Source organism: Taurulus bubalis (genome assembly GCF_910589615.1).
Source record: "Taurulus bubalis genome assembly, chromosome: 4".
Taxonomy (NCBI): Eukaryota; Metazoa; Chordata; class Actinopteri; order Perciformes; family Cottidae; genus Taurulus; species Taurulus bubalis.
The window spans coordinates 9148685-9176149 of NC_136592.1; the positions used below are offsets into that span (position 1 = coordinate 9148685).

General features: G+C 41.6%; 2 protein-coding genes across 2 annotated transcripts in view; both read left to right on the top strand.

Moving 5' to 3' along the window:
- baz2ba (bromodomain adjacent to zinc finger domain, 2Ba) overlaps positions 1-15538 on the top strand; it is a 28626-nt gene extending 13088 nt beyond the window's left edge. Inside the window, exons 14-36 of the mRNA XM_079216526.1 lie at positions 662-723; positions 995-1060; positions 1763-1828; positions 2091-2135; positions 2456-2488; positions 4372-4437; positions 4783-4923; positions 5521-5775; positions 6243-6466; positions 7278-7352; positions 7434-7665; positions 7767-7829; positions 8325-8469; positions 8837-9654; positions 9800-10052; positions 10289-10444; positions 10751-10911; positions 11011-11330; positions 11925-12060; positions 12152-12298; positions 12904-13205; positions 13787-13930; positions 14094-15538. Coding sequence (XP_079072652.1) covers positions 662-723; positions 995-1060; positions 1763-1828; positions 2091-2135; positions 2456-2488; positions 4372-4437; positions 4783-4923; positions 5521-5775; positions 6243-6466; positions 7278-7352; positions 7434-7665; positions 7767-7829; positions 8325-8469; positions 8837-9654; positions 9800-10052; positions 10289-10444; positions 10751-10911; positions 11011-11330; positions 11925-12060; positions 12152-12298; positions 12904-13205; positions 13787-13930; positions 14094-14250 — 4067 coding nt within the window. The 3' untranslated portion in view covers positions 14251-15538. The remainder of the gene's footprint in view (positions 1-661; positions 724-994; positions 1061-1762; positions 1829-2090; positions 2136-2455; positions 2489-4371; positions 4438-4782; positions 4924-5520; positions 5776-6242; positions 6467-7277; positions 7353-7433; positions 7666-7766; positions 7830-8324; positions 8470-8836; positions 9655-9799; positions 10053-10288; positions 10445-10750; positions 10912-11010; positions 11331-11924; positions 12061-12151; positions 12299-12903; positions 13206-13786; positions 13931-14093) is intronic.
- Positions 15539-18120: 2582 nt separating this feature from the next.
- On the top strand, positions 18121-27249 carry wdsub1 (WD repeat, sterile alpha motif and U-box domain containing 1; the record flags this gene model as incomplete). The annotated part of the gene is made up of 10 exons (XM_079217361.1): positions 18121-18518; positions 18925-19112; positions 19797-19883; positions 20395-20488; positions 21058-21091; positions 21188-21228; positions 22922-23028; positions 23736-23915; positions 25020-25154; positions 25266-27249. 10 exons carry the CDS (start codon positions 18121-18123, stop codon positions 25415-25417), a joined length of 1416 nt encoding a protein of 471 aa, XP_079073487.1. The 3' UTR covers positions 25418-27249.
- Positions 27250-27465: the final 216 nt, after the last annotated feature.

The following is a 27465-nucleotide window of genomic DNA, read 5'->3' on the forward strand; positions in this document are numbered from 1 at the left end:
AAGATTCTCATCAAGAGGTGGCTTTCTGTGGGTTCTGATTATTACTGCATGCCAGTTGTTCCGTTTTCAAGAATGATATCTCTTTGAAACGTTTGAGGTAGTTGACATTTTACGGTAGTTAACGATTGCATTGAAAATAAGAATTTTAAATATAAAATGTAGTTAATGGTCTTACTTTTTTTTTATTGAACTTAATACAGTATATTTATTGAAGGAGGCGTGCATGACTGACTTCTTTTTTAATTAACATTTAAAACAAATCTAGCATAACCCCGCAGCATTAGTACCTGGCACTAGTATTTGAGAGCCACTGTGTGCTTATGGCTGTTTAAACTCATCTTTCTGGTTTCTATTAGGCACCTTACACTTTGAAGTTTGTCTCTCATACCTTGAAGGCACTTCAAAATCGTACATGCTACTCTATTCCAGTGTGTCTGCGATGTGTTTTGTTTTTATTTTGTATGACTGACTCATCTTAGTTGTGATCTAGTTCTCAGAATCGCTTGGACTCTTGTTTAAAATGCATCATCATCCCACTGAGACCGTCTGAATAAATGTATCTTAACAACTGTAATTCTCTCAGATATGACTACAGCTGGTTGCCCAGCTTTCAGGGTCGTTTTTGTAGACACGAACATAACACTAACTTTGACTTTTGAAGCTATCATGGCGGCGGAGGACCGGCGGAAGCAGAAAGAGCAGATCAAGATCCTCAAGCAGCAGGTGGGTGTGCTTTACGTGTGCTGATAAATCTTTTTCCTCCCTTTCTCCTTATCTAAGTGTCCTGACACACGTAGTCCCTGTGTGCACCGCAAGAAGTGCTGAATGTTATTTTGTGACGCTTAAAAGCTCGCTTTTAAATTACCATCATTACTTTTCTTATTGCTGTGTCTTTGGAATAGAGTGGTTGGGAAGTGATTTGATCTAGGGATGTTTTCTAATGACTAAAATATTAAGAGATTATGTTGTGTGTGTTTTTGGTTTTGTTTCACAGGAAAAGATTCAGCGTATTCAGCAGATTCGAATGGAGAAGGAACTCAGGGCGCAGCACATTTTGGAGGTACAGAATCTGATCCAACAGCACCTCTGATTAAGCAGAACATTCCTGGATATCTCCAGCCCCTCAGTCTATAGGGTTTTAATCTTCCTAAAGCTCATTACTGAACAGCAGCATGCATTGGAGGGAGTTGCGTCTTCTTAGGCATAATTCCACATGGAACTAATGCTAAATTGGTCTTGGTTGACGGCTGTTGAATATTAAAATGGCTGTTGCTGCCTCTTCAGACCTTATTTAAATTGGACAGAAAATACTTTTTTTCCTTCAGACAACAGTAACAGTTTAGCATAAGTGGGTCGAGAATAAAAAAAGGTGCTGTTTTCCACACACCCAAACACACATGCAAAGATGCATGCACTTCCAAACACACGCACACACACGCACACACACACACAAACATATGCAAGCGCACACAATTATACCGTAGGAGCTTCAAAGTGTTTTAGCAGGACTAAATCAATTTTGAGTTGACACGGTTGACAAGCCACTCTTAACGGGAGGCTTCAACATTTTTACAATTAGGTGTTAAAGAGATACATTATTCATTCGCTGTGTTTTACAAATTTGACTGGCATTCAGGAGCTTAAAATCTTTGCTCAAAGCAGAAAACTGCAAACAATCAGTTAAGGTGCAGCAAAGCCCTCACCCAAGACTGATTGATATGTGTCTGTCTCTGTGATTCTTGACCTTAATCTTTATTCATAGGCCAAACGGAAAAAGAAGGAAGAAGTCACCAATGCCAAATTATTGGAGGCTGAAAAACGGATAAAGGTATGTTTGTATATTTTTTAATAAATCTCTTGAAACAGATGCCAACACCTTAAAAAAAGAAAAAAGAAAAATCACATTAATTAAATTATTTCATATGCACCATGATGTGGGGCTTTTATCCACTTTCGAAGTAGCTGGCAAATATAATTAGAGCGGCCCTTTGAAAAGGGCTGAAATTCCATCAGTCTGTAGTGATTTTCATGATATTGGCACAATGAAAGCATATTGATTTTTCCCTCATCTTCTCTTTCTTGCCTTCAAGGAGAAAGAGATGAGGAGACAGCAGGCAGAGATCCTCAAGCACCAGGTAGGCATTCACTCCAACTTGCTCTGCCTCTTGAACGTAATAGTTACTGCTGAATAAAACCATTTACCTCAAACTTCACTTGACTAGACATTTGACAGGTGTGTGTGTGTGTGTGTGTGTGTGTGTGTGTGTGTGTGTGTGTGTGTGTGTGTGTGTGTGTGTGTGTGTGTGAGAGAGAGAGAGAGAGTATATGTAAATGTGCTTAATTACCAAACATCTATTTAATGAAAGCCTTCAGTATTTCTCTTTATTAAACGCCATGCTTTGTGGTATTGGATTTTATTTCTGTTCCATAATATTTTGCCAACTCTCTCTGCCAGGAGTTGGAGAGGCATAGACTAGATATGGTATGGGTATGTTTATTTTTGTACATCTAACACCTGCATCATGTAACTGGTTGTGTTATGGTTGTCATAGCAATGCATTAAGTGTAGCACTGGCTGCTGTCATACTACATTCTTCTGCATGGCTTTCCAGCAAAACCAACAAAAGAGAAAAAGAGTCAGTATGCTGCCTCCATCTGCTCGTCCTGAGGGACAACTGACCCTGTCACGGTGGCCAGGCAGCTTCTGTCCCCCTCCCCCATCCTCCCCCTCCTACTCAGAATGCATTGCAAAGGCTGCTAGCCAATCCACACTCACTGTCTCAAAGTGCACTCGAGGAGTTTCCATCCATCACATACATTGTCTAACCGTTGTATTGGAGTAGCCTGTGTTACCCCGTGAGTGCTTGACGATTTCGGCCCAGACATTGAGCTTGTGTGTGTTCGTCCGTGCATCTGTTCTGCAGTCCACAGAGTGCTGGACTTTAACCTGCCCCATCCCAGCCTCTCTGTCATTCACTGTTCCTGTACTCCGCACAAATAATGAAAACAGCTACCAAGAATCATTTTATCTTTATGGTGGAGATACTTCCAGGCAGATTCCCCCGCCCGAGTTCGGTGGCGGTGCGGCACAACCTTTGATTGCAAATAGACCCGATCAATTGTAAAACCACACTATAGTTAATTCCACCATAGGGACAATGATGATTCTGTGTAGTATTTTATTTTGTCCTGGCTGTCCTGCTTGTCCTCACTCATACACAGTCACAGCTGAATCTAAAGGTCTGCCTATCAGTTTCATAGTGGACTCTGAGCCGATTGTGGCATTAACCCCTTGTACCTTCCCTCAGAGCAAACTGAGATACATGAAATAATTCTGGTATTTACGGTTGTCCCACGCAATTGCATTGCTTTTGATTCACTGTAGCTTGTTATCATAATACCCCTCAACATATTCATTGTGTTTGATCAAGTGGAAAGCTCGAAAAAGCTGAATGCCACAGTCTCTATGTCCTTTTTGAAGTTCTCCATTTGTAGATAAATCAAACCAATAAGGACATAGAAATATGGTAGCAGAGTGCTTGGCACCTGGCCTGTTTTGTTTATCACAATGACAAAACAATCCTCACAAACTAGCCCATTTCATCCGCTATGTGCTGGAAATGTCCTTGGCAAGCCCTAATAGTGGCAATTGTGTGTTTCTGGTGGATCACAGAGGGAATGACAGCCTGATACGGTGGAGCGGGAAACCTAAAGAGATCAAATAAAATGATAGTCAGTCACCAGTGATTCCTGTGCCCTTTCGCAGTAGACTGTGTATCATGCACCAAAGAACAACATAGATGTCTCATCCTCGGCAGTCACATACTGTGCTAATACTTACGCTGCCAAAACCACTGAGGTGGAACTGCTCTTTTTGTAGCTAGTCTTTACCATCTATTCCTATTTGTCGTCCCCCTCGCCAAATATTATGAGAATGATGTGTAAAAAAAAAAACATGAACATTGCCTCATGTAATAGAATTTAGTATTTTGATCATGCCAATGTGGCAAGTCTAAAGACTTCTGGCAACCAGCATTTTGTTGCTTTTGTTGTGTCAGCTTTAGTTTAGAGGCGCCGCCACCGATTCCAGCTGCTTCTCTTTTTTGAGCCTGTCATCACATCTACTTTGTACTGCATCTCTGTGTTGCTTTTTGGTTGTCATCGTAATACTGTACTCTTCACTTATGCTTCCAACATACATGTGAAAGTTTATACATGTGAAGCATTGTTTTGTGTCTGTTCAAGTATGGTGCCTCTATTGAATTTTTAGCGCATCACAATTTTGCATTAATGCATACTAAATTTAGTCGACCTTGAGTGCTGTATGTGCAATGTGTGCTTGTTAATGTGCCTGTGTTTCTGCCACTCTAGGAGAGGGAGAGGAGGAGGCAACATGTAATGCTGATGAAGGCGGTTGAGGCTCGCAAGAAAGCAGAGGTAGCCCACGTGCACACAAACAGTCCACTCCATAAAAACAGTCTAAGTCCCGCTTTCTCTCCTTTTTGTGCGCTCTTTCCCCTCCATTCATCTTTCTCTCTCCACACTTTCCAAGTCAAAAGATTCTGGCCCTCAAGCACTTTTCTTTTGAATGCACAGCAGCATTAGGCTGAATTCTAATACTGCTCAGCAAAGTCAACCTTCCTGTCTGTTTTCACACACACACACACACACACACACACACACACACACACACACACACACACACACACACACACACACACACACACACACACACACACACTTTGCTTTCCTTAATGCTCTCTTGAATTTTGGACTCTCCAGGAGCGTGAGCGCTTGCGGCAGGAGAAAAGGGATGAGAAACGCCTGAACAAAGAGCGTAAACTGGAGCAACGGCGGCTAGAGCTGGAGATAGCGAGGGAGCTGAAGAAGCCAAATGAAGACATGTGTCTGTCTGATCACAAGGTAGTTAAGGAAGAAGCTCATCCGCTCAGTGCTGTGGGTGTAAAGTTGATCGTTCAAAGAAAAACATATAGCGCATACACACTTTGATGTCCTGGATATTGTCAGTTTTTCTTATTAAGGTGCTGTTAAATACATTGAATTAGGGCAGGAGGGGAGTGCAGTCACAAAATTCTTGTCAGCTATATTATTATTATTATTATCATTATTATTGTTGATAATTATATTGTATTATTATTATTATTATTATTATTGTTATTAGCAGTAGTAGTAGTAGTATTAAATAGTCAGTTTAACGTTTTCTTGAGGGTCAGTACTTACAATAAGACCACATGGTTGTGAGCATTTTTATGTGTGGAGGTGTGTGCCCCCAAGTGGTAAAATGAGAGTACTACATAATGTAGAAAATAAGCCGTCATCACTGCAAATTCCAAAGCACCATCTTGATAACAGTCAACAGGTGTGAGATGTAATAACAGCTTTACTCCCATTATCCCACAGCTGTTTAAATCACAATTGTCTGTCCTCCAAATTGGATTTATTGTCTCTCCCAGTGACACATATAGCAGCAATCCTTTACTTTTACTTCTCTTTGTGCAGCCTCTCCCTGAGTTCTCCCGGATTCCTGGACTCATCCTCCCAGGACGAGCCGTGTCTGACTGCCTGATGCTGATGCAGTTCCTGCGAGGCTTCGGGAAGGTTTTAGGCCTTGATTTGAATGCGGATGTGCCCACCCTGGGCATGCTGCAGGAGGGCTTGCTCAATGTCGGGGACAGCATGGGCCACGTCCAGGACCTTCTAGTCAAACTGCTTTCTTTGGCAGTGTGTGATCCTGGTTTGCCACCTGGACAAAAGGTGAGCTAGTTCAAAGTTCATTAAGTGGTACTTACATACATATTTGAACCCCTGAAACCAGCTTCAGAATTAAACCCAAGAAGGATTTCTAAATCCAGTAGTTTCAGTTCACAGCATTGTAATACACACAGATATTAGTATTGTTGTATATTGTTTTATATTTGGCATGCCAAATCTATGACAAAACAATACTACTAACATTAAATATGTTACATTGCTTAAATTTAGAATATCTATCCGCATTTATTGCGAAGTGAATTTATTGCTAAGTGAATTTTAAATGCAGGACTAATGGATTGTATACAGATTTATTTTCCTATTGTGGTATTGTTCTTTTTTAGTTTTGAGGTTTAGTTTAGTTTTAGTGTTTAGATTTAAGGTTTAAATTTATGAATTGAATCAACTTCCAGTCATCAAGGAAGTGTCCATTAACTTGACCTCTTTGGCGTTCTCTCCTTCTCTATCAGACAAAAACCATGCTGGGGGACCACCTGACCAACGTTGGCATCAACAGGGATAATGTGTCTGAGGTGCTACAGATGTACATGGGAGCCCATTGTGCCAATACAGAGCTGGCCCCTCTGGCCCTCAGTCTGAAGACCAAGGCCTTCCAGGCCCACACGCCTTCCCAGAAGGCCTCAATCCTGGGCTTCCTGGCTAATGAGCTGGCCTGCAGCAGAGCTGTTATCAGGTAGGAGAAGCAGCTGAAAGTAGAACATTGAGACTGTCCAACTGAGCCCTTCTTAATATACTCTGCATAGCTGAATGGTTATAAAATGGTTTACAATACTTCCTCTACCTGGATTCACATAGTACAAATTAAAAAAATGAAAAGCACCATCTGTCCATCACTGTAAGTATTAGTGTTGCCTTTGAGCAAACAACACAGTGGGCAGAACAATGAAGGAGAGAAAAAAACTTGCAAAGGTACAAGTCCTAGTCGACGATGGTGCAGAGGAATGCTTCAGAACTTCAGGCACAACCCAGTCACAAGAGTAACATTTTGACATTTCACGTTTCTGAAAACCTTCGCTTACGTTGAAACTGAACATTTCATTTAACATTTCTACACACGAGTATATCAAGATTATAGTGTATAAATCCCTCATGGTGCTTTAGTGGTTGACCGCCATCTACTAGTAAGCAAAATTATAAACCCAACACTCCTTTGCACAAAACTCTCACTGAAAGAATATATTAATCTACCATGTTCTCTACATGCTCTTATTTTGCATAACACTCAAGTTATTCATTAGCCAATAATGGTGTGTTTCATTGATACAGTGGAAAACGCTTAATACAGCAGTAGGGATCAGTCATTTTCAGTGGAGTCTTTTTGATTGTAAGGGAATTATGCAAGTATTAATTTGTGCTCCGGGATACCAGCTTATTGAGCTTTTATCTCTTTCTCAATACATTTTTTACTACTTTCTAAGAATACTGAAAACATGGACGTACTTATCCACAACTGTAATTTGACGGGATTCTGTTTCCTCTTCCAGTGAGATTGACAAGAGCCTGGATCAGATGGCAAACATGAGGAAGGACAAGATCATTATGGAGGGAAAACTGAAGAAGTAAGTTTTCTTTCATCCTAAAAATAATAATGCCTTGATTCTCTGGACACCATCACGCTGAACCTGACTGTGTTTATAAAGGTTGAGGACCATTCATGCCAAACGCACCGGGAGGAGAGAGGCCAGTATGGGGGTTGAAGAGAACCAGTCCATTGGCACTCCGTCCTCTGCCATCAAACGCAAGAGGAAACTGGGTGGAGACAGCGATGACGACGATGAAGAGGATGACGACAGTGATGACCAGGCGGAGGACGAGGACGATGAGGAGGAAGAAGAAATAAAGAAGGTTAAAAAAGTGGAGACATATGATGAGGTAAAAAAAGAAAAAAGATGCATCCATTCATCACTCCATTTTCAAAACTGACCTTTGAAGGTTGCTCACAGACATTGACTATGTTTGCTTTGTCCTGTCAGGATGAAGTTGACCATGCCACCAGTCTGGAGGAGCTGGAGAAGCAGATAGAGAAATTAGCCAAGGTATGTTCATATGGGAAATCAGAAAAGAAATGCACGGTTGGTTGACACTGATCATGTTTGATGAAAAAAACAAGATAAACTACAAAAATGTTGAACATTATTATGCTTTCCCATAATCATTGTTCATGCTTATGCAGGACTTCCCTGTATGTTGCCATGAAGATGTGTTTAAATGCAATTTAATACAATGCATAAGACACCTCAAACATCCACAACTCAAATAATAGATCAGGTTAGGGAGAATAATACAAATGCTGCAACCTCCAACTGCTTTAATATAAAGCAACTATGTGTTTTTCTCAAATTATGAACATGTGCGCTGACTAATTAAGGCATTAATTAGCTTAATAAATTACCTCATTGCCATAACATGTAATGCTCAATACATCACAGTGATTACAAAAGGACACGTGGTAGCATGCGTGCCTTTTGTTTTTCCATGCACAGATTGAAACAATGTACAGAAATCACAGAGTATGTTTTGTTCATTTGCAGCAACATCATCAGACCAGAAAGAAGCTGTTTGAAATCTCCCATTCTCTGCGCTCCATGATGTATGGCCAGGACCGTTACCGCCGCCGGTACTGGGTACTTCCCCACTGTGGAGGGGTCTTCATTGAAGCCATGGAGAGTGGAGAAGGTAGTTACAGTACATGCCAAGTATGATGAATTCCCTTGTTAAGATGCTTCAATTTGCTCGTCTTGATTGCAGAGCACATTTTATGCACACTCAGTCTGGAAAATAAAAATCATCAGATTTGATGTTGCAGGAAGAGGAGCGAAGAAATGTTGTGAAAACATCTGTTTAGCCGCATGATCAGCTGTTTTTGGCAATGTAAAATATGCTGATGATGTTTTACTTTGTCTTAATCCTCAATGACTAAAACTATAATAATCTAACAATACTTCTCTCCCAAAAGCAAGTGTTAAATAATGTTACAGAAGAATTAGCTCTCAACCACGGTAGTTGCGTTTTCAGCTACATTAACAGTGCTCTCTCCCCGCAGCTCCAGAGGAACTGGAGGAGGAGCGACAGAGGAGAAGGAGAGCGGCAGAGGAGGTCAAGGTCAAAGAGGAACCTCTGGAGATGGAGTTGCAGAAGGAGAAACCCACCAACTTCGATGGGCAGAGCATTCAAACGCGAGGCCTGGAGCACGAGATAGAGGAGGAAAAAGAGCACGAGGGGAAGAAAAACGCCCTCTTCTACCAGCAGCCAGGCTGTGTTTCCAAACTGTGCACATTCCGGGACGTCAACAAGGACATCGGCAATAAAACGGGGATGGCAGAGGACACGGAGAGTCCCCATGTGAGACAACATGGCACGAGCCCCTTGGGCACTCCTGTTGCCACAACCACAGGAACATCATCCTCCCCCACTCACAATACCTCTGAGCCAGCAGTAGCAACAACCCCCTCCATGGTGACCACTAATGACACTACAAGCATCCCTCCCCCAGCCTCAACCTCTTTATCAGTCCCTTGCCTGCCAGGCCCAGGTGAAAGCCCAGGAAACACTCCTCTAACCTCCTCCCCAGCTCCATCTCCGTATCTCTCATTCCAAGCCAACGACCAGCTGCTCAGAGTCCTGACAGAGAGGAGCGGACACTGGTTCAGTCTGCTCCCTCGCAACCCTTGTGACCTCACTTCCATCACCACGCCTCCTCCAGGAGCGCCCCATGTGTCTCCCCAGGCATCCTCCACCCCAGCCAGGCCCAGATCCCCACCTAAGTCCCCTGCCCTGCCTCTCACCCCTTCTGCTGCCTCGGCCTCTGCCAGCCCGCTCCACCCGGCTGGCCTCCTCAACTACCCACTATCAGCCCTGCAGGTGAGACTGCTGGCCTGACACAAATAGAGATAGTTGTGTTCTGCATAGTTGTTTCTGCCATGTACAAGATCACCTAAGCAGTGAACCTCAGTCTTGTTTTCCTCCTCTTCCCTCACCCTTTTGTTTTTCCCTCTTTTCTCCCCAGGTGAAGTCAGGTTCTTCATTGCTAGGCGTTTCTTTCGGAAGCTGGCCCTGTGGCTTGATAAGTCCCAGCCTGCCTCTGTGCGGCAGCCCCAATCCCATGCTGGGTCACTCTCTGGAGGGCAACACAGCAGCAAGTGTCTCAAGCAAGAGTGAATCACCTTTACCTTGCATTGAGAAAACCTCATCCATGCCCTCTCCTGCCCTGGAGATGCCCAAATCCCAAGACCACGCCACACCTCGGCCTATTCCAGAGGGTGAGTGACCCAAAAGCATTGAGCGATATTTAAGTCGAGGCCGTAATCACAGCCTGTTTTCTTAATTGAGAAGAATTCGCTTGCCTGAATAATCCAAGATAATTGGGTTTGGGAATGTTCTGCTCCACTGTACGCAATTACATTTGGTTATAGCATAGCTGAACGAAGCACCTTTTTACTGTGATGTATGCTCTTTGTCTTGTAGTTAACGTGCCTGTTTGTGCTCATTGTCTCAGAGAACCTGACAGGGTGGTGGCGGGTGTCTAACATCGAGCAGCTGAGGGCTTTAGTCAGTGCTCTCCACAGCCGGGGCATGAGAGAGAAAGGCCTCCAGAGGCAAATGCAGAAATACACAGAGATCATCCCCCAGGTTTGCACCAAACACAGAGACGGTAAGTGGTTCAACACAGCCTCTGAGCACATAATCACAGTATATAGCATATTCTGTATGTATGTATGTATGTAGGAGTTAGATTATTTTGTACAGCAACAGATCCACATTTGTTGTGCTGATGTTCAAACATTGATGCATGCCCTTGGTGATCACTGAATACACTGCAAACACTGTATTATTTATGACCAAGCCACATGCATATCCGTGGATGTTTGGCTTCACTGCTCATGTGTTTACCTGCATCTGCGAGAGTGTTTGTGTGTGCATCCATGTCTGACTGATGTCTCTCATGTTGTCCATCTAGTGGCCATGATCGAGCTGCGTGAGCTGGAGGAGAGCCAGGTCAGTGTGGAGTCCGTGCGGGGCTGGTGTGTTGAGGAGCAGGCGATGGAGATGGACATCGCCGTGCTGCAGCAGGTAGAGGAGCTGGAGAGGAAGGTCACCAGCGCCAGCTTGCAGGTCAAGGTAAAACACTTAAATAACCCTACACATTTTGTAATTGCTGTAAGAAACATGTTTTAACATGCGGAGTGGTGTGATCAGAGGCCTGATGTCCTCTCCCAGGGCTGGACATTTCCGGACCCTCAATCCGAGCGAGAAGACCTGGTGTATTACGAGCACAAGCCCCTCATCAAACCAGCGCCAAGGTCTGCCAACACTGGAGACAAGGAGCACCCGGAGGAGCGGGGGGAGAAGGGCGGGGTGATGCGTCACCTGGACAACCCGCTGGACATAGCAGTGACACGTCTGGCTGATCTGGAGCGCAACATCGAGAGAAGGTACCTGAGGAGCCCCTTAGGTACCACCATTCAGATCAGGCTGGATAATGTGGGTACGGTCACTGTCCCTGCTCCTGCCCCATCCACTAGTGCTGACAGGGAAGGGTAGGTCATTTCTCCAACCAAAGTTCCCCACTCTCCCACTAAGACCCTTTTCCTCTCTCTGTGTGTGCTTCATGTTTCCCATACTACTCAAACAGGGAGGGTCTTTGCTGCTTTCACAGCAGATTTCTGTGGTGGCTTGTTGCATTCTTGTTTGTTTCTTTGGTCTTGTGCGGCTTCTTGGGTGGGGTGTGGGTCTCCACTCAGTTTCATTTCCTCTATAGGTTTTATTTACTGGCTTGTTTTTTTTCTGCAGTCATCTGCATGGTGTTGTGCATCAGTGACCTTGTTTATGGGCATACTCATGTCTCCCACTGTACAGTATACACTTTCACAGGTTTTCACTCTTTCTGCATGAAGTTACCCTTCACATAACAAAATCGGTGTGTACCTCTCCTTGGCCTCACACCCTCCCAAATCCTCATGCCTGTCTCTGCACAGCTGGAGCTCTTTCTGGTCTGCTGTCTTGTTGGCGGCTGGCTCAACTGATAAAGTTTACTGCCTATTGTGTGTATGTGTGTGTGTGTAAATACGCCCACATATTCGCGTGTATGTGAGCCTCTCTGTGTCTCATCATTTCTCATTATCTTCTCTCAGCAGCGAGGAGGAGGTGGCCCACGGTATGAAGGTGTGGAGGAAGGCTCTGGCTGAAGTGCGTAGCGCTGCCCAGTTGGCCATGTGTATACAGCAACTGCAGAAGTCTATCGCCTGGGAGAGGTCCATCATGAAAGTGGTGAGCAGCATATTTCTATCCCGCTAATTAAAAACAAGCTTTATTCAAAAGGGGTATGCTGTTTTTTTAACGGATGCACTTGTTTTTTTAGTACTGTCAGATGTGCAGGAAGGGAGATAACGAGGACCTCCTCCTGCTGTGTGACGGCTGTGACAAAGGCTGCCACACTTACTGTCACAAACCCAAGATCACCTGTATCCCAGAGGGAGACTGGTACTGCCCGGCCTGCATATCCAAGGTATCAAGCCCATTTATAAAGCATTGTCATCTCTCTACGGTTGATTATTTGCCGAGGAAATCCTAACTATGCTTTTCTTCATGTGTTCCTTTGACTCACATTAATTTAATTTAGAAATTTTTGAAAATATCCACAACACATGCAGCATTTGCAAATGTTGGTATTTGACAGGTATTTGACAGCCAAGACATTTTTCCTCAGTAAACCCATAAATATGCTCAAAGTAGTTTGGGAAAGTGGACAATAGAGAGGTGAGAGTACAGAGGTCCCCAGCCTTCAAAACAACTGCAAGGAATATGCATTTCCTGTTTTCTTATGTTTACTTGGAATTTGTATTGTCTGCAGAATAGATTTTGCATTAATCCCATTGAGTGACAATAAAACTCTCCAATTCATAAAATTCAGAGAAATAAAAAGCTTATCGTGAGGTTTTCATTTAGATGGGCTTATGGAAGAAACTAATAATAATGGTGGTCTAAGATATGACAAACTGAACTAATAGTTATGAAAAGACCAACATTAGTATGATAAAGCGATCAGTGGACACTATTTTTTTAGTTTTCATTTAACCAGACTTCAAAGAATGCATTGCTTACTTTCTGCAGGCAAGTGGCCCACCTACCAAAAACAGAAAACCTCCAAGCAAACCAGCAGCATCAAGCGGAGGAGGTGCTAAAAAAGGTGGAGAGGGGAAGAAGAACGGGAAACAGGCAGGTAACGGAGAAGTGGCGGAGGACGACCCGGGCAGCGCCAGCAGCACGCCCAAAAAAGGAGCAAAAGACACCAACAAGAAGAGGAAACCAGAGGAGAGCTCACCTGCTCTTCCAGCAGCCAATCAGGAGGCACCTGTGTGTGTGAAGAGAGCCAAGACGGCTAGAGACAACAACAGGGACCTGGGATTATGCAGGTATGTGACCCTGGCTAGTTCATACTCGTCTTTCTGTTGAATGCTTCACTTATCTATCTCCCTGTCGTAAACGCTTTTACAGTTGCTGCCATCTACTGTAGGACAGTATCGAGAGGTTGTTTTCTCTTAATCAGTGAATACGATTATTCTATGGTTTAAACCCCTTAAATGTAAGGTCCTGTTGTAACCATAAAATCCAATTTAGCCTTTTTTATCAAGATTACAAGTTGTATTTTTTCAGCACAAAGTCAGTTATGAGTTCAGTTTTGGCGAGTGATGGTTGGTATTGGCTTATAAAAGCGCACATAACTAAAGACCTTACATCAAAACCACAGCTCTGTAGAGCTAGGGGGGATGCATTGATGATATGGAGAGGGCCTTTCAGACATCTTGGGAAGAGGGGGGTGGTGAACGGACAGGTATTCAGTTGGTTGCAATCTGTAACCTCACCACCAGATTCCACTGAATACTGCACACTGCTCTTTGAAAGGAAGAACGTCCCAGTGGAAGAAAGCTCCACGGCTGTTTCTGTGTCTCACCGTATGCGTGTGCGTTTGTGTGTGTGTTTGTGTGTTCAACAGGGTGCTCCTTGCTGAGTTGGAGCGGCATCAGGATGCATGGCCTTTTCTTACACCCGTCAACCTGAAATCGGTCCCCGGCTACAGGAAGGTCATCAAGAAATCGATGGACTTCTCCACCATACGTGAGAAGCTTGTGAGCAGCCAGTAAGTTCCCACCGCCTCTGTTTGTTCTGTTTTCACTGAAAGCTTTCAGGACATTTGTGCAGAATTTAAAGAAGTCAGACTAGTGTTTTCTCGGAAAAACAAGTTTTAGTTACACCACAGAATGTGGTCTCAACTCAAGACTTTCTTTTGTCTTCTTTTTCAGGTATCAAAACCTTGAGACCTTCATCATTGACGTAAACTTGGTCTTTGATAACTGCGAAAAATTCAATGAAGATAATTCAGACATTGGTCGAGCTGGTCATAACATGAGGAAGTTCTTTGAGAAGCGCTGGACCGAGCTTCTGAAACAAACAAACTAAAGGTCTGTTCAGATTCTCCCCACAAACCCATTCAACTTTTCATACCGGAGCACCAGGTTTTACGTTAGTTTTGATTTTCTGATGGAGGATTGTGGCTTTGCAGGATGGAAGAAGTCAAATCCGTAAAAAGGAATCCACGGTGTGCATAAGATGAGATGTCACCTTGGGGGAAGAAAAAAAAAGTCGTTACATGAGGTGCGCTGGATTTTATTACAACAGGGATAAAAGCCCCAAAGAGTCCCATAGAAATGGGGTGTCGTAGTGCAATACCATTCCCTGTCTCAGAACTCTGCACTGAATTAATCCTCAACTGTCACTGATGTGTCTGCGCTAGAAGACTTTCCACTACTTGTAAATAGTCTTTTGTTATTTAATCGTATTATAGTGAATGTATTTAATTTTGTAATAATTATTTATGAATCAAGGTCCACTTCATTTTCTATGAAAAGGAAGAATCAGCTGAACTGCTTTGAATTAAAAAAGGAATGTGTCTTTGTGTTATGATTTTTCTCCCAAATATTAAACAAAGCCAAGAAAAAAAAAACTGTTTACACTGTTCAGTGCTTTGGGGCATCAGAGGACTGTATTCATTTGTTCAAACTGTAAAACTGCATTTATTTACAGGAACAGCAGACGGACAGATAGACAATGGTGATTCATGTGTATATACTGTTTATTAATGTCAATATTATGTCTTGTTTGGAACGATGTGTAAAAATTGTTTAAGAATATTAAGATATTGTTTATGCCTTAGAATGATTGTAGCATTCTATTTTAGTGAACGTGATGAAAACATTATCATAAATATTGTTTGTACAGTATATACATATCCTCTGCAAACACTGTGGTATCCTTAATCTTGGTAGTGCCTACCCTTCCAACAGGGGCATGTAGGGGATGTTTTTGTTTTTAGTTTTCATTCTTATGACAACATCCGTTTTTTTAATATGATTTCAATCCAACAAGGCCTCCAAAGTTGGACAGTGACACAGAAATCATTCCTCACCATAGCAGAAAAAAAGGAACAACAAGCATTCAGTTATGCTTCCATGATGCATTTCCTCGTAATCTGCCACAATACAGAGGACCTAAGGCCATTTGTAACCACTGTGTTGAACCTTGCTGTGTGTTGTGGCCTGATGGAGGCAGCTAGATTTTTTTGTACCCAAGTCAAGAGTACTTGAAGTTACTTTATTTAAGATATTGTGGAATAAAAGTATCATTCTTTTGTAGGAGCTTTATTTTTCACTAGTGTGTGGCACGGACCTATTAAAAGGATGTTTTTCAACGTAAATGTCTTCAACTTGTTTTATTTCAATTCTATCCTACAGAATGTTTTTTTTTGGGGGGTGGGGGGGGGGGCTGGGGGGTGACATGGTGGTAGATGTGTGGATTAATCTCTTTTAATCTTCAATAATAATAATACATTGTATTTGTACAGCACCTTACAGGGTACTCAAGGCACTTTACATGGTAAAACACAATAATAAAATATACAAGCTTAACAGTTTGTAGAAAGTTAATTCAAAACCTAACTATCAAATACCTCAGTCAAACTCAAACATAAAAACCTTTTCAAGATCGTGTGCTCGATCAGTCTGACACATTTTGCTGACAAACATGCATAAAGGGAGTTGTGGAAGAAGTATTTTGATCATTTAAACTAGCAATACCACACAGGGTAATTATCTATTACAGGTAAAAGTCAGTAGTTTTATTTTAATTAGGTGAAAGTAGAGAGAAATGGATTGGAAAGCAGATCTACTTTTCACTCAGAATGGCCCATGTATGTCTATTGGATGCCTTAACATGTAAGCAGCATTTTAATGTTGTAGTTTGTTGAGGTGGAGTTAATTCTAACTACTTTATATACGTACATGCTTATATGTTTTGTCTATGGCTGTTTATCTGTTTTAACCTGAAATGTAACTTGGCTGTAAAATGAATTATATACAAATTAAATAAAAAGTTAAAATGTTCCCTTTGAACTGTAGGAGAAGAGTTAAGTAAAATAAAAGGGAACTTCTAATTGGACACCTCAGCAATGCCTGATATGGGGTGCACTCACTACGGGGAATGAATTATGCAAATTAATACTGAACATTGTTGTATATTGATAAACTGTGGGCAACCGCTGTGCTAAAACGCATCAGGTTTTACTACAACTGGCCTTACAAAATATACATAATACAGTTTCTAAAGGATTCCAAATGGCCATCATCACCCACTTAAAATACTCTGATCTTTTACGGAGCGATACCACAGAGAAATACTCTGTAACTAGTAAATGTCCTACATTTAAAACGTACTTTAGTACATGCAAAGGTATTTTCCTCAAAATATGCATTAACGACCAAAAGTAAAAGTACACATTATGCAGTGTGGCATATTTCAGAATAATGTATGTTATATAACTGGATTATTCATGCATTAATGTGTACATTGCTTTAATGTTGCCGCCTAAAGGACTTCATATACCACTACTACTACTACTACTACTACTACTACCACTACTACTACCACTACTACAGTGGCTTGTGCATTTCCCCCCTTAAACTATAATAATACGTCATATTTGATTTGTTGATTATATTTGTATTATTAATCTGCTAGTAACTAGTCACACAACTGATCAAATACATGTAGAGGAAGACGTCAAATATGTCTTAATTTTTAGTAGAATAAGCAGAAAATGGAAATACTCAAGTACCTCAGAACTGTACTTGTACATGTAGCCTACTTCAGTAAATACTCAGTCCTGGCTTCACGGTGACGTAACCCGCATTGCATCACGGTCAGCTGATCGATGAGGAAGTAAACACCACTGAACTGAACCAGGCGACACGACAGAGCAGGTAAAGCCGGCGTTGGACGCACAGACAGGTCCGTTACATGTGTAACCGCGTGGGTTTGCTCGTTGGGCTGTTGACTGTGTTTGTTTCCCGCCTGCATAATACTTTATAATGAGACTTTATCACAGGAAGCAGAGAGTGCAGCACAGTTAGCTTGAGACTGTAACGTTAGCTCTGGTCTCCACAGCAGAGACGGCGTCCCCGCGGGGGGTCTGTTGCTCCTGGTCTGTTGCTCCTTGTCTGTTGCTCCTGGTCTGTTGCTCCTTGTCTGTTGCTCCTGGTGTGTTGCTCCTGGTGTGTTGCTCCTGGTGTGTTGCTCCTGGTCTGTTGCTCCTGGTCTGTTGCTCCTTGTCTGTTGCTCCTGGTCTGTTGCTCCTGGTCTGTTGCTCCTTGTCTGTTGCTCCTGGTCTGTTGCTCCTGGTCTGTTGCTCCTGGTCTGTTTGACAGCCGAGCACATGTTCATTTTACAGACCTTAAAAACAAACGTAACGGTGTGCATGCTCCTTGTTTCCTGCTGTGGTCCATTTGAATGAGCCTGGCTCCTCAAAAGGTGTTTACAGTGATGGAAAGTAACGAAGTAACGTCACAGTTAATTATATAGTTGTACTTGAGTATTTCCCCTTGCTGCTACTTTATACTTAGACTCCACTACATTTAAAAAGGGAACATTGTCCCTTTTACGCCACTTCTTTTATCTGCTCGTTATTTTTGCAAAATCAGATTTTAATATTTAATTCTAAATATAATCCACAGAAAAATGATGTTTTATATTTAGCTTTAAATTCAGAGGCTAGTGTTTATTGTAGTTCAAACTAGCCCTTTAGCTGCGATATTAAAGCAATGTACACATTCAATTATCAATGATATCTAATATGTACATGATTCTGAAATGAGACACTTCATAACATTTGCTTGTACCAAGTATATTTGATGCTGATGCAACACTAAAGCGATGTAATTATAATTTAAATGGGCCCTTCTCTCTTCTTCTATGTGAACTTCAGGACCGGCCGGACAAATGACAACTCTGATCTGCACTTTACAAGACCATCGCGATGATGTCAACTGGTGTGCCTTCTCTGGCAACCTGTTTGCCACGTGCTCCGGGGACAAAACCCTCAGAGTGTACAAGTCCCGCGACTTCTCCGAGCTGCCCTTCTCGCCGCTGTACGGACACGGATACGGCGTCCACTGCTGCTGCTTCAGCACCTGCGGACAGTTCCTGGCCTCGTGCTCCACGGACGCAACCACGGTGGTTTGGTCCACCGACACCGGCGAGATCGAGGCCGTGCTGGAGCATCCCGGTCGTAGTCCAGTGAGGATCTGTGCGCTCTCTCCTGACTCTGCCCACCTGGTTTCTGGAGCATCTGACGGCTCTTTGGCTCTGTGGGATTTCCCCTCCAAACAGCTGCTCAGGTACATTTGGCTTTCCTTTTTATAGCGCTGAAACAATAGTCGATCAACATAAAATGAATTTACGTGGGTTTGGTTTCGGACTTTCGAATTCACTATGTTTTAATATTTTATGGATTTAGTGATTGATTGGTTCATTGGAAAAAGCATTCAGCAGGTGACATAATAATACAGATGCATTGGTAATTGCAGGCCTATTCATACAGATATGCAACATAGTTACAAGTCTCTCTCATATCTTGACAAAGACTCCAGTGCAAACAGCTCTCCTCACACCACTGTTTGCAGTTGCACGACATAATATTTTCAATTTTCTGCCAGCAACCAATCCCGTGTGTTGCTATACTTGAGCAATGGCAATAAAAGATGTGCCCGCTGATGCAGCTGCTCGTCGGTTATGTTTTTAAAGGACCGGGGCGGTGAATGACACGACAATGGTGGCCTGCTCCTTCAGCCCGTGCAGTCAGGTGTTCATGACCGGCTCTACCTACGGAGACCTGCGCCTGTGGGACCTGGACATGAACCAGCTCCACGCGGAGAAAAACGCCCACGACCTGGGGGTCACCTGCTGCACCTTCGCTCCCAGCATCCTCAGCGGTGACTACCATTGCTGTGTTTGTCTTCTGTGACGCACGGCTTACTCAGCTGTTTCTGGCGGAATTTGGGAGTAAAGAAATCATGAAATACCATTTTATTTTCCTTATAAACTTCTAAAGTCAATATCTTTTGGCAAGAATCCCTCAAATCTGATTGCCAAAAGGTTTGTACAGAGGAAAAATATTTTACAGTTGAATAATGAAACGTTTTATCAAACATGAGAGCAACAGTAAATATGAGACACATTCATATTTAATTTTGACCAGTTATTTATTGGAAATTAAAGTAATATTTTGAACTATAAATAATTAAATACGTTAATATTAAACTATATGATTAAGAAAGTGACCTGCAAAATGCTGCAATTTCCTTTTTCATATCTATCAACATATACTGATATCTACATCTCTGATGAACCAATTCCGGCTGATAATATCCATTGGCTTTCACATAAAAAAAAAAAAACGTGTCTCCTAGTTACAGCACATACTGTCATATTACACCAAATCCTTTTCTAGAAGATGAAGCTGGTAGAAGAGGAGGGGACATTACTGTTGTATTGACATCCAGCACAGCTGTTTGGCCTTCGTCTAATTTCACTGTGAGGGACAACAACATGAATATAGTCTGTGATTTGTTTGGTATCACTCAGCTTTATTTGTTTGTTTGTTTTTGTCCTTTTAGGTGGTCAAGTCGTGCAGTTTTGTCTGGCATCCTGTGGGCAAGACAGTCAGCTGAAGATCTGGGCCATCAACAAGTTCACCCCTGGAGGTAGAGCCCTCAGAGGCACAACCCTTCATTCGTGTCACTGACGTAAACAATGAATGGAAATATCGAAACACTTTTGTTGCTTTTTGCTTTTTGAGAGCTGTTTAATCAGCATCTTGATTTGCCACACCTGTCAGGGAGCTGGATTCTCTTGGCAAAGGAGAGCCACCGAACACAGATTTTAATTTAACTTGTGCACACATTTTGAACGAAACCAGCCTTTTGTGTGCTTAGATCTTTGATGTGAGCTTGTTGAAAAAAAGGGAGCAAAAACAAAAGTGTTTTACATTTATATTTTTGTTCAGCGTTTATATCAAAACAAATCACTGGTGCTGTCAAATACAAATCCTTTTTATTTCAAAGTAACCCGACTAAGTGCTTATATGTGCACAGATTTAGCATCTTGCATTTTCTCAATTTTAAATAAACAGCCCCTCTTCTATTTCCTTTCTGTTATTAGTGACTCATTTGGGAAGCCTGTGTGTGTCTCCGTCTCCGTCTCCGTCCCTTGTAGGCTATAAGATGCAGCTCCTCCACACGTTGACGGGCCAGGCGGCTCCAGTCCTCTCCTGTTCCTTCTCCTCAGACGGCCAGCTGCTCGTGTCTGGGTAGGATCTTTAAGAGGCTTAGCGAAGCATATTGGTGACTTTGGATGTTTTAGCCTCTTAATGCAGACTATCTATGCTTAATACATTTCTGACAACCATTTTTCCAAAGCTGGTTTTTAAATTAATTTTAGCCAATATTTTCTGTCTGGCCCTGTGCAAAATCAAATACATTTTCAACCAATGGCTACCTGGAATATAATAAAACATCTAAACGCTTTTGGTACACTTTGAGAAGCGGTCAGCAGTTGAGTAAATTATATACAAAAATGTATTTGATGGGCTTTTAACAGACACATTTCAACATATTGATCTTGAATAGATCAGCATTAATGTCTGGATCTATTTAGGATCAAGAGATTGATGTAAAATATAGATTGCCTGGATTTACAAGCAGGCCACCACTGACACAACTATAAGAGTGCAATACTACAGTAGAACCACCAGAGGGAGACATAGACTGCTTTATTCCTGAATGAGTGAAGGTGGACCTGAACATGATGAAATAGATAGTCATTATTCCTTTTTAAAATATTGCTCGCATAGTTACAGTTTGTTTTTTTTCCCTTCAGCTCTGTGGACAAAACTGTGGCAGTCTATGATGCTGTAAGTTCCTCTCATTTCTATGTATTTGCTTGGTAGTAACAGGTTATGTTATATTTGGCTCCATTCACAACACAATGTGTATGTATTGTTTTGCAGAAGAATGCAGTTTTGCTTTACACATTGAAGCAGCACGAGAGGTAAATACTCACTTGTGTTTAAGTGGTTATGTTGAATGGATTTTCTCATTGAAAACAAGCATGAATTTCCATGAAGTCCGAAGATAAATACGTTAATTTCTCTCATCTTGTCAGACAGAATATCTTGTCTATAGTTTTGTTTTAGCTTTGTATTACATGTTCTTATATAATCTTTCATATATTTATACCCTGACTAAATGTTATATTGAGATTTTGTTGTTTCTTTAATGAACAATACATATATTAAATTTGAATTAAAAAATATATATGTAATCAAAATTAGATATATGTTTTTGGGGTAAAACACTAAATTAAACATGAATACTTCACCACTTCCACACTTGATGTTTGTGCAGATTTCCTGAAAGACGTCTTTCACTCAGTTTCTCTGGCAACCGGTGGTAATAAACACGAACAAGCTACATTTTTTTCTCATAAAGATATTCCTGCGGGAAATTCTATGTATTTCTGGAATTATTTAGTTTTTGAGATAAATTGACAAATATGAGATGTCACACTGAGATATTTCCAAACTGTTTTTTTGAGGTATTGATTAATTATTGACCAATTAATTAAATTGATTGATTATATAAAACATCAGAAGTAAAAGTCAGATTTTGACATTTTGCCACTCGTTTACAACAATATCTGGCTTAATAGACTATGACCCAATGTGGTCACGAAACATGCATTCATAATCTTCCATTAAAAAAGGTAGGTCTGCTCTCGCTGCGTCTCTTCCCCGACACGCACGTACACATAAGCCACAGCTGAATGATCACACTTACCAGCTATTTAAGTCCATCCAGCCACTTGTGAATGAAAGGCAAAAAGCTCATTTCAATTCAGTGGGGCAAATCAAAGTCATTTTGGAAAACCACCATCTGAAGTAGATGAGGCAAGTTGAGAGAAAGTGGATGAATGGCAAACACCAAGTAAATCACAACACTTGACAAAATGCCTCCAGGAAGCTCATTTGACTTTAGACCAAGTGATAATATAAAAGTGTTGGGTTTGTGCTTTCCTTCTCCAAATTGTCATTCTTTTTTTTTAAAGACGTTGATTTAAGTCAACTGGCTTTTGTGGATCAACATTTTCTGAGCAATCCATCTCAGGTCTCGGAGAGATTGTCCTCATTAACGCTGCTTTGACTTTCTTGAATCTCCTAACAATTTCATTTGAATTCTTATTTAGGTCTTGAGTGCAGCCTGTGACGTGGTAAGCCATCACTGAATTGCCCCTCTGATGGAGAGCATTTGCATATATTGCACACAATTAGGTCTGCTATTGAACCTTAGCGCCCGCCTTTTAACCCTGTAAAAGCCCAACTGCAGCCTCAGATCCTCAGGCGGGGCTCACGGCTGCTGCGAGGCTCAGGACCAAGATTTTGGGCTTTGAGGATCGGATGGTCACAGAATCACTAATATCTTAAAAGTTACTCCTTGCAACTAACTTCTCTAGGTTTTATGTGCTTTCAAAAATCTGTCTCCAAATTTCCCCTCAAGCCGTTCCCCTGTTACCTGATACTAGTGCAAAGAAGGATGTACAGAGTTCTTCCATTTTAGATATTTTCCTTTGATTGATAAATGTCTATGGCCCTTTTTAAAAAAACATTTTTAGTTATTTTCCAGAGGAAGTTGCACTTCATTGTTAACACCACCAACATTCAGGTGATTACTGTCCACTGTTGCAGATACGTGACGGCATGTTGCTTCTCTCCAACTTCACCACTTATCGCTACAGGATCTATGGACAAGACTGTAAACATCTGGAGGCTGGATGATGGGTGCAGTGACCGTGGTGGGACACACACACACACACACACACACACACACACACACACACACACACACACACACACACACACACTCTCTCACTCCAATAGAGTAACATTTATATTTGCTGTGTTGTGTCATCTATTTTCTGTGTCTGTCTCCTTGAATGAACCTTGTGTCCAATGGAAAGGCGGGAAGTCATTGCCTGGTTAGTTTTATTTACACGTTCTTTTCCTTAATCACGCTACAGTCTCAAGTTTGCTGAAAGATTGCATTGCATTGCTCATGTTTACAGTCACTTATTCCTTTGTGTGTGTTCTAGAAAGGTCCGATCTGACATCAATTGAAGGTAGGAAGCGAGAAAATATTCCTTTCTGTATAGTACCCTCCACTGGGGTGCCTGTAATCAGTAAACATGCAATATGTGCACAAAACAATACAATAATGTTGTCATAATTGGGAATGGTCCTGTGTATACAAAGTCCATGTTTGCTCTTGCAATTTTGTCAGCAATAAACAAGCTCCTTTTCAGCTTTTGGTTTCATCTTGTGTCAATGAAAATATCAATGAAACTGCCAGACATTTATTTATATCTCGCTCGGCACGAACTCCCTAATCAATAATTAGTCAGCAGGATTCCAGCAGAGGGCTGCACGGGGAGTATTTGGCCATTTTTCAAAAGGCGCTGCAGCGGACGAGGACTGAGCCTCTCGCTTTGACTCTCCCTCTCAGAGAGAAGCTCAGCGAGTCGATTCAAGCTGCTGGTCAGCGATTGGTCAGAGGGGGACGTGTCTGCGTGGCTGGCGGAGGAAGGCCTCGGGGGATTGGTGGACACATTCAGGGCCAACAACATAGATGGGACGGAGCTGCTCAGTCTCACCAAGGAAACACTGGCGTCAGAGATGCACATAGGTAAGGAAGACGAACACCACACACTGCTCAGCGGGTGTGATGCCACTTCAACAGCCTCTCGTTCCGTCAGAGTCCTGACGCTCGATTTTGCCCCCTAAGTTAGAATATAAACCCAGTCTTGTGGGTATTGACTTGAATCTGGAGCACTTCATCAGTTACATAACCCAATCCCCAAAACGGTATGAAGTGGTATGAAGTGGATTTACACCCAATATCATTAGGGCTTCTTGTTTTTTTTTTTTCCCAAAGATGTCTGAAATGAGGACATTTTGTCTTCTCAGACTTTATCTGGGCCTTTTTCCGAAATTTCGAAACCCCAATCCTAAAGTAGGAGTGCTATGCTGTTGATGTCAGTCTACCGGCTAGGCCAGTGTTCGTCATGTAGTTGTCAGCAAATGTTTGTTGTATTTCCATGCCGTCATTTCCATCCCACAGTGACTGCCAATCACTCCTCGGTTTACACAGCGACAGCTTGCGTTCACATTGTTCTGTTTTTAGTCACGTTGCATGAATCCCACCTTCTTAGTAGAACTAACTTGGAGAACAGCATTGAGGAGCAACATTTTTATCGACTGCAACGCAAGACAGAGGAACAGGCGAATTGTTCAACGGTGGGAGTGAAATCAATAAGTGTGTTTTTCTTCTCAAGAGGCAGCGTAACAAATGAAACAAAGCGTACCAGTAAGATTAACAAGGAGTCTTCAAAGTGCTTTGTCTTCAGCAGATTGTTATTTTTACAATTTTAATAAATGTTTCTGTTTTCTGCAACACAGTGTTCAAGCTGAAATGCGCTTGAGTGGCTGCTTCGTGTTGAACTTTTAATTGGACGGACAGTCAGCAGACATGATCCGCTCCCATCGTGTTCTCTCTCACCCACGCTCACATTTGCCATCCGAGAGTGAAAAGTGTTCGGCGCAAGAACAACAAATGCTCAAAACCTTGATATTGATATGACTGTTTATGTTGGTGTTTGGGTCAGTTCGGCTTGTTCCTCCTGAGGCTCCAAAGGTTTCTACTTTAATGAGAGCACACACACAGTCTGTTTGCTCTTCTGGCTCATGTCCTTATTCTCTTGTGCGTGTGTGTGTGTGTGTGTGTGTGTAGAGTCAGTAGGCCAGCGCAGTAAACTCCTGAGGAAGGTGGAGCAGCTGAAGAGTGATTCAGTGTGTTCAGGCATTCCTGATGAGTTCTTGTGTCCAATCACCAGAGAGCTGATGAGGGAACCAGTCATTGCTGCCGGTAAGTGAGGATCAGACATAATTTACATATAATGACACCACAGAGTCAACTCACGAGACTCCACACCTTTTACTTGAGTAATTTGAATACATTGTTGACATTTGCCACCAGACGGATACTCATATGAGAGAGAGGCCATCGATGGCTGGATCAACACTAAGAACCGCTCCAGCCCCATGACCAACCTGCCCTTACTGACGACTCTGCTCACCCCTAATCACACCCTGAAGATGGCCATTGGCCGCTGGAAGACCAGCCACTAGCATCCCAACTATTTCCTATAGTAGACAGAAAACATAGCCATTTCAGGTATGGGTGCAAATGATTTGTTTCCAAATGAGGCATCTTCTCACTGGGGCAGCTTCTTTGTTTACATTCATTTGTAAAGCTGCCATTTTAAACCACCGGGGAGCAGAATTGTAGCAACAACTCTAAATGTACTTTCAGTTTATTAAGTTTTAATGGCCACAACATTTCATTAAGTAGCTGCAGAGCGATATGAGCATCCCCGGGGAGTGCTCCGTTTAGCCACCTGAAGAACGCACCTTTTAAAGCGGCTATCATACAAAAATATTATCATAACAAAGCTTTACAGACAGTTTTGAGCAGATTTTTGCTTTCTGGCCTGCAAATTTACTGTTTTGGTTCACTCTCTTCAGCGAAACCAAGGAGCCAGATATTTCCCTCAGGAGATGGTAGAGAACCAAAACAGAGCTAACAGATTAGACTCATCAGGTGGCTACATGCTCGGCTGGATGTGTTAATAATCAAGTTTATATCCACTTAATAAAGTGATATGCCAATGCCCCCAAGCCAAACATCAACTATTAGGGAAAGTGGTTTGTCTTGTCAGATAATGGCCAGATTTCTGGTTTGTCAATCAATATACAAAAACATGAATTCTGTACAGAAACCACATAAAAATGACTAACATTTTGATTAGCCTTACCTTAATTAGTTTATCTTCAAATTAATCTTGTTTTATAAATATATGTATCAATAAAGATACTTGTAAACAAAGCTAAAGATATAGCTTTACAATTCAAATTAAAACATTGCTTGGAAAGCCTTAAGTGTTGTATGTATTTTATAATGATTTTTACCTTACTTTGATTGAATAACCGGAAAACAATGAGCTGTGAGTTTGTGAAAGCTATAGCAGCTACATACTGAGGCGTTAATTTGCAGTTGAATCGGGAATACCAAATAATAAATGGGTAATGTTGGTTCCCTTACTTAAAATACTGTTTGCACTGCAGGAAAATATTACACATGTGCTCCTTAGATTGTCGTTACAGTACCTTGTACCAGCGTTTACTTCAACATTCAGCATTTAATGAAATGAATGACATTAATGAAGATATTTCTGAGAATTTGCAATGTCCACATTTTTATACAAGCAGTTTATTTTGATGGCGTGATTAATTGTCAGTTTAGATAAGTTAGGTTGTACCGTAAACCTTTTGCCCATGCACACACACTCTGAAGCTGAGGCAGCATTTGATGGATTATACTGTGAAAGAAGTAGATGTAGAAATGTAGTCCTCCATTGATATTTTATTTTACCACAATAATAATGTGGTAACATTTTGTAATCCATAGATGACTCTGAAAAGGGTATATGACAACTATGGACATACAGCTGTGTACAAAGTCTCTGAAGGTTTTCTATCCTCGACTGTTGCTCATGTAAATGCTCTCGCTCTCTCTTTCTCTCTCTCTCTCCCTCTCTCTGTATCCAAATAAACCAATAAACACTTCATATGAATATGCTCTCTGCTATGCAAAAATAAATAACATACTGTGAATCTTGAAGCAATCATTTCAATATTAGATTATGACAAGAACTTTCTAACTGTACAGCTCGCTTTTTATCAAATGTACCAAGAAAAAGAATCTCTAGCACACAAAGTCATTTCTTTTGAAGCCTGTAATGCTGACAGATAACCACTTACGGGGAAATATATAATCTGCAAATATAGTGTAGACCGTACAAATATAAATGTTTTTTAAAAGACACTTAACAATAGAAATGGTCATATCCTGCAACTAACTATCCTGCAAGCATGAATTTTTTATATTTTTTTATATATTCGTGCACAAAGCTTTCTCTGACTTTTATATTTGTTACAATAAATAAAAAGTTGAGACGATATACTACTCTTTTTTTAAATCCCTACTTAAGGTATGTCTGGTTTTCTTGAATACACTAGTGTAGCTGTAGACATGTAAGCAAAAGCATAGTAGCCTGAGTTGAACACTGGTTCTAGATCGTAAATGCAGTGCAGCAGCATAACTCTACAAAACAGGC